The sequence below is a fragment of the Poecilia latipinna genome, unplaced genomic scaffold (genome assembly GCF_001443285.1).
Source record: "Poecilia latipinna isolate Pla-1442-1.1 unplaced genomic scaffold, P_latipinna-1.0 Scaffold1442, whole genome shotgun sequence".
Classification (NCBI taxonomy): domain Eukaryota; kingdom Metazoa; phylum Chordata; class Actinopteri; order Cyprinodontiformes; family Poeciliidae; genus Poecilia; species Poecilia latipinna.
In genome coordinates this window covers 128,750-136,186 of record NW_015114058.1, presented here as the reverse complement: position 1 = coordinate 136,186, position 7,437 = coordinate 128,750, and the positions used below count along the sequence as shown (strand labels likewise).

At 34.1% G+C, this 7,437-nt stretch overlaps 1 protein-coding gene across 1 annotated transcript; it reads right to left on the bottom strand.

The window, feature by feature from the left end:
• Positions 1-732: 732 nt before the first annotated feature.
• Positions 733-5,675, bottom strand: morf4l1 (mortality factor 4 like 1). The gene is made up of 12 exons (XM_015057184.1): positions 5,525-5,675; positions 4,016-4,062; positions 3,856-3,923; positions 3,683-3,769; positions 3,460-3,537; positions 3,350-3,375; positions 3,151-3,242; positions 2,919-3,020; positions 2,231-2,319; positions 1,940-2,112; positions 974-1,058; positions 733-896 (listed from the first exon to the last, which is right to left on the bottom strand). The coding sequence occupies exons 1-12, from the start codon at positions 5,562-5,564 to the stop codon at positions 812-814; spliced, it is 972 nt and encodes a 323-aa protein (XP_014912670.1). The 5' UTR covers positions 5,565-5,675; the 3' UTR covers positions 733-811.
• Between the last annotated feature and the right edge of the window lie 1,762 nt (positions 5,676-7,437).

Genomic DNA, 7,437 nt, shown 5'->3' with positions numbered 1-7,437 from the left:
CAAAAATACATCCTGAAGTGAAACATGGTGGTGGCAGTATTATGGCACATGAATGTTTTTCCTGAGTGGATAAGAAACTCGATAAGAGTTTAGTAAGGAGCAATCCTGGAAGAAAATCATTTAAAGGGAGCAAAATTAGAATGACTTGGATCAAAGTATATTCTTGTCAACCTCGTGGCAAAAGTTAAAAATTGTTGTTCACACACTTCCTCTAGCCAAAAAACTGACTCAGATTGAACTAATTTCCTCAAGACAATGAACAAAATTTCCATCTTCAGACACAGAAAGCTAATAAATTATAGTTTATATTTGATCTTGGTAGACAGGTGTTACTAACTAAATACATATCAGTTTAATTAAATAAGGAATAGCAAAGTGATGTCAAACAAACCAAGTGGGACTATAAAAGACAGCACAGCAGGAAACGAATGAAAGACTTTTATTAGAAAATAACTGCTTCCAGGATGTTTGTAACCAGTATCTGTTTCAAGTCGAGAAATAGAAGAAAAAAACGGTGCTGTCCAAATTTGTGAATCAGCCTCAGACAAAAAACAAAAAAACAGAGTAAACATAAAAGTGGTAATCAAAAACATACCAATACGGGGCAAAAAGTTCTCAGCAGCGTTCCTCTTGGAAAAAAAAAAAAAAACAAAAACCAAAAAAACCAACTTCATTCACACATGATTCTTCTGAGAAGCAAAAATAATGTTACAAAATCTGTGCTTCAAAGGGTTTTTTTTTCCAACTGAAAGAGTTTTCTGATCTTTAACACACAAAGGTTTCAGATCCAACTAAAAAAATAAAATAAAATTTAGACCGCCTTTCGATGGTACTCTGGAGGAGCAACTTCATAGTCGCTTGCATTGAAGAGTGACGCAGAGTTCTTAACGAGATACCTGAAAAAGAAACAAACGCTCGTTTATGCTGCAGATTCTTCATTTGAAGGCTTGTTGAATAAGTTACCAGTACTTACTTGAGAAAGTCTTGTAGGTAACTGAGAAGCAGTGCAAGACTCTTCTCGTCCAGGGGAGTGTACGCCAGCATGGCCCCAATTCTCACTGTCAAAACAACAATTCACAAACTTTGAATGGATTTTTGAATAAAGAGGTACAAAAGTGTAAAAACTATTTAATTAAAATTTGAGTCAAATGGAATATATTTTATAAACATTGAAGAAAAAAAAAAATGCATCATTTACTTAATTTATATTTTATTAATGTTATTACCTAAAATATGCATTACATTCACAAAAATAGCTTATTTAAAAATAATTGTTTATGTAAATGTCATGGTCTTATGCTGCAACACATTGTAAATTGATCTGATATCGCCATCCACTAGTCAGTGGGGATGGTTGCTATGGAGGTCAACCAATCACATGTTTGGATCAAATTTCAAATTGCACTGCAGCACAAAAACTATAACAAAACTTAAAAACAGATTAAATAATCATATGCTGCTTCCAACATAATTTCTAGTTGCATTTCATTTTTGATTAGATATCAAAATATACCATCACGAAAACACTTACAAATACAATTATTAACTTATGATATGCAAAAATAATAATACATTTATGGCCTACATTCTGTCCCGTCTGACATTTGATCACCATTTTTCGTTAATTTAGTTTTTCTATAAATAATCTTAGAAAAAAATATAATGCTGATGATAAATAACACCTTTCAGTAATAAGTTTTCAGTATTTCAGTAATAAGTTAAGATATTGACAATGAGGCAAAAGGTATGTAAATAATCAACTGAATAATACATTGTCAATTTAATACTTCTGAAAATCTCTCAACCCACATGTAGGAGATGAAACTGAGTCTAAAAGCAGTTGAGCTGCAGTTGAAGCGTCTGAATTATTAATTTTTGTTGACTGCTGCTATTCATAACCATTCTTTATAAAGATTCTTCTTTTTTTTTGAGTGTTTACCGAAAAGTCTGAGTAGGTGAGGCGCGCCGTAGATCTGAGACATGGCTGTGTCGGGGTGGTTTGCCAGGATGTCTGCGTACTGAGGCCGCTCAAATTTGTAGAGAAGCTGCGTCCCCAGCATGACGTTGAAATATTCACGGATACCGGCGACCACCTCATTCACAGCAAACTCCCTGGGTGTTGAAGGAAAACAAGTTGCACCGGTAAAGACTTAGGTTTCTCTTGGCATTTTTGGAGCTGGCTATAAAACAAATCCTGGGGAAAAAAAATAATATGAAGGCAAGTCTTTACTTGCTGTCAGAGTTTCCTCTTGATTTTTTGTAGTTTCCATAGTCTTCGAGGACAGCATCAACGTTTTTTTTGGCTGGAAGGTGAAAAAGCTGAAGAAAAACAAATTGAAACATAGTTGTTTGGAAGCTTCTCTCTGTGGCTTACTTACTGGAACTCTTAAAAGCTTTAAATATATATATATATATATATATATATATATATATATTATTGCTGCAGCATAATCTCACTCTGGTTTTATCTATCTATTTATTATGTACCCATCCGGGGGGAAAAATTATAATACAAGGGTCAAAAAAAACTTTCAGTTAGTAATACGTGACTTCCTGTTTGCCTGGTGATGCAACAGCGACCAATTTCTTTTAGCCATTTTTAAAAATGTAAGAGAACATGACATTCAAGCAGACTGGACAAGTGCTGGTCGCTGTAAGCCAGGAAATGGGATGAAGAAAAACACCCACATACCTAAATCTGTACATATCTACAGCTATTTAAATCTTAGCTTTAGATAGCTGAAAATATAATTCTGAGGAATATTCTCTCTTCCATAACCTCTGGGGTTAAATGATTAAAGAGACTGGAATCATGAACTTTTTAAAGAGTCTTTTTTTTTAACCAGACTCTTTACCAAATGCAACGCAAGTGTGGTTAGAAATCTATATGGAAACATAACCAAATGTTGATTATTTACCTGTTTTTGACGTGTGATCAGATCCCAGTCATCCACAAGCCATGGTTTGAGCTCCTCTGGGATTTTTACCTTAACTTCAACTCTGTTTATAAAGGTTTCCTCCTAAGCAGAAGGAAAACAAAACAAAACATTGTTTCATCTGTGCACCTTATATGAATGATGTCCTTCAAGGATCAAAAATATGTTGTTTTTATGTTCTGAACATAGTTATAATATGAAATCCTGAACCTACGCTCTCAACAGTTGGGTCAACTCGTGCTCTCTTCTTCCTGGGAGGATGGATTGGATCTCCTCCTGAACTTGTTCCCTCTCCTGCTCCAGGAGCTGCAAACACACACATTTACTTAACACGTCTAATGCAGGCAAAAATATCAACTGTTTTAATTTAAATACTTTTTAATGTTTAAGAGTAAAGCAACATATATACTCACTCTTCTGTTTGTTCTTTTTGGTTTTCCTGAAAAAAACAAAAACAACAACTCAAGTTATAAAGTTTGATAAAGAAAAAAAAAAAAAGACGAGATGAAAAAAAATAACTCACACATCATTTTTCTGCGATGCAGCAGGGATCTTCTTATTCGGTGCAGCTCCCCTCATTCTCCCTTCTACATAATGGTCTCTAAATTGAGAAAACAAAAGCTTAGTTAATCAAGAACATGTGATTCTGATGAAATGAGACAATTTTCCAGACAATTAAGGAGAGAAAACAAAACAGATTAAATCAAACGGAAAAGATTGAACGCATGACATCATAGTGGACTTACTGATTGGCCCTCTGAAGCTCTTTCTGTTTCTGAAGGTTACTGTCCACATACTTCAGAACTCTGCTTTCAGGAACCCATTCGTCCCAGCTGAAAGAGAAAATATTATTTGAGTACTCAAGCCACTGTTACAAATATGCAAGTATAGACATTTATTATCGGAGCTGAACACTCACTTCTTATTCCAACCACTGTAATGAATGAAGTATTTGATCTGTTTGTCCTTGATATTAATCTTAACACACTGCAAAGAGAATTACCAATTACTGTCAAGATTGAAAGGAAAAAAAACATCAAGAGAGTGTTTATAAGAATAGTTTAACTAAGGCGGCCTACCTTAGCTTCGTAGAGCAATGGCCCATGAAAACACAGCACTCTTTCACCTGCATTGGAAATAAAACAGTTAAGTTCCACTGAAGAAATATGGAAAACAATAACAGGGAAAGGACATGCTTTAGCGCCAGACAAACTTTTTTATTTTCTTATGACCCTACAAATTATGTTTCTAAGATTTCTTTTTCCATCTACATACATTTTTTTAGTTCCTTAAAAAAAACACGCAACAAAAAAAGAACAGATGACTTTTAAAATATTTTTATCTAATTTCTGACTCAAGCAAAGGAAACTGCATCAAGACTAGATCATTGCGTCATTTATTTGTGATCTTATGGAGGCTCTGGAGCAATTTGCCAAGTTGTTTCCTGTTTAATAGCAACATGTTGCTATTTTGTCTCTGCTCATCTACATTATGTGTAAAAAATGTCTTACCCACTGTGTCAAGTATTCCTAGGGATTATGCATACAAGTAAAAGTACTATTCGTTAAACTAAATAAAGATATTTAATGATTACTTTTGCTAATTGATTGCTAAAGTGGTAATAAGTATATCCAGGCAAACATTAATTGATTCATTTTGGCTTTAAAATAAACAACACAACAAAAGAACGAAATGGTCAGCGCCTTCAGAAGGCGAGACGCATTTTACTAATTGTGACCAGACGGAAGTTACAAAAATTCCTTAAATTGTGTACAAAACAAAACTTTTCACTTGCTCTTTAGACCCGAATAAATTATTTTTGAAATAGGCAAACGTTGCAATACATCATTTTTGAGTTGCTTGTTTTGTCCGGCTTTTAGCTTTGAAGAAATATACCGGAAGTACAAAAAAACAGTCGCAGGTTGTAGTTTTTTTAAATCTTGCAAATAACTTCTATGGTCATTCTAGGCTTCCGTACACTGTACTTTATCAAAAAATGCATTTATCTTGATTTTAGCTTTAACTTTCAAAACAGTTATTCGTCATAGATGTATATTCTTCCGAGCTGATATGAAGATTATGGCAAGCTATCAAACAAAACAATTCGGTTCTTGGCGGGTACTTCTGCTCCGAAGTACGGATTTTTCAGCTGTAAGTAAGCGTGGCATTCTTAGCTTGGTTCGCTTTTCCATTAAAAAAAAAACTATAATACTATCTGTATGTACATATATTCAAAATGGCAACAATAGACAATGGTTAGAAAGACTAAAGTTAGCAAGATATGAGCTAACGGTTAGCTTGGTAAAATACTGTCAGAGGTGGGCGGTGAAGTCTCTCAGTAGCTAACGCTATCTGAATGAAGTTAAAACTATCTCTAAAATTAACACAATGCACTCTAAATCAGAAGCTTTATTGAAGCCATGGATACTCGGCTAAAACTATCAAATCTAATTAATAACAACCCGTTGTATCTTTATTGCAACAACAATGACGGCTAGCCGCTCCACCTCCAACAACTGCAATATTCAGGCGCTTTAAAGCGGACAGAAACTCACACGAAACAATACGACAAACAAACAACTATATACCTTCTTGAAATTTAGGCTTCGGGTCCTGTTTCGGCGCCATTCATGGATTAAGCTATCAAAATTTGGGAAAAATCTTCAGGTCCCATTCCAGTCCACCGCGGCGCCGCTATCCAATGACGTCATTCTTCTTCTTCTTCTGTGGATGTTTTTTGGTGGTTGGCAACCAGCATAATATACATAACCGCCACCTACTGGGACGAAAGTGCAAAATGTTAAACGACAAGCATGAAATAATGAGGACTTCACAAGTAAACTGCTTAAAGTCAAATCAAGTTTTTCTTTATTAAACCTGACTTTCTAATCTTTATCTTCAACCCAGCAATGCAGAATCTTAGTTTGATGTTTGCCTATTTTATTAACTTTCAATCAAACCTGTGTCGAGCAAATACCGTCTCTTCTTTACTATTTTTTTAAACCTTTCTTTTACAGATAAACACAGCTTTAACCACAAATATACAAATCTTTAACAAAATCTGTGAAGTTAGATGGAGAAAGCATCCTACCTCTTATAATCACAAACTCAAGAGAATGTGAAAACAGTAAAGTTCCTCGATTAATTGAGAAGACTAAGTGCTTCCCTAATATAATGTTGCAATAAAACATAAATTTATCTTAGGTCTAAACATCTTGACCAGAGGTGTCAATGAATGTCTCTCACATTATAAAAGCACAAAGTGTTGGACATTAAAGTTCACTTAAAAATTACTTCAGGTTTTAACATCCTTTACCCCTATCCAAATTTAGAAACCTTTTTATCCAGCAGGCTACAGCCAAACTAGTGATTATAATTAATATGTTAGACAACCAATTGCTTTACTTATGTAAACTGTTTAAAAATTATGTGAAATGTTCTTTAATGCCTCATGTAACTGAAGAATCTTTAGATAACTAAGCCTGCAAAGACCTTTTGTTTGTTTTCTACAAGCTTAAATCCTTGCCAATATCAATCAGCACAGTAGATCTCATCTCTTTTCAAAATGACCAAAGCGTCTATTGAGTTATTGACATCATCTTATAGCAAAACAGACAGAAACTAAAAATGTTACAATGCATGTCAAGCAACAGTGATATTTTTAAATAGCAATAATTATATAATTACAAAAGAAATATCACATACAATGACAGCAATGCATATTCACGAATCAAACCAATGCAGAAAGTATATATGATAATAAATAAACCTAATCATAAAGACAAGTCAAGGAGAAAAGCAACAAAAAAGGGAGGCATTCATAATGACTTTAAAGTTGTTTTACCTCTGGGCCAAAATGTATGTTGTGATTCACTCAAAGCCTAAACTATCACAGTAATCTTGAAGGCTGTTGCAAATACATTTAACACCTAAAAAAAAAAAAAAGACTGTATCCTGTGGCCTCACTACAGAATCGCATAGCACTCAAGTAGGTGAGCTTGCAGGTAGCCAGCAGACAGAGAAAGCTGAAGACGACTAAGTGGGAACTGTAAGGTTTAACTGCTCCACACAGATTCGATGCACGAAGACAAAAGGAAACAAGTGCTATAATAAAACATCAAAAATAATGAAATGTAATTAACTTAAACAAAAATAAAATAAAAAATAAAATAAACACAGCTATAGCCTTTCAAACTGACCAGAAACTAGCCATGTCTTGTATGTGGAGCAGAAATTTGTCAGCTGGTCACTTCTGTCTAGTTTTCTATTAAGTTTTGAGTAATACACAAAATAAACAGCTATACATTAAAGAAAAATGCTAACTTTTGCAAGTATTTGATATATATATATATATATATATATATATATATATATATATATATATATCTCTACCATATATAGAGGTCCAATCGTGAGTGCTAGCTGGACCAGTGCCCTTCATTCACGCACTGAAACAGTCTGATCAACCTGGCTTTCTCCCAATTAAGGTGTAGTTTACGTA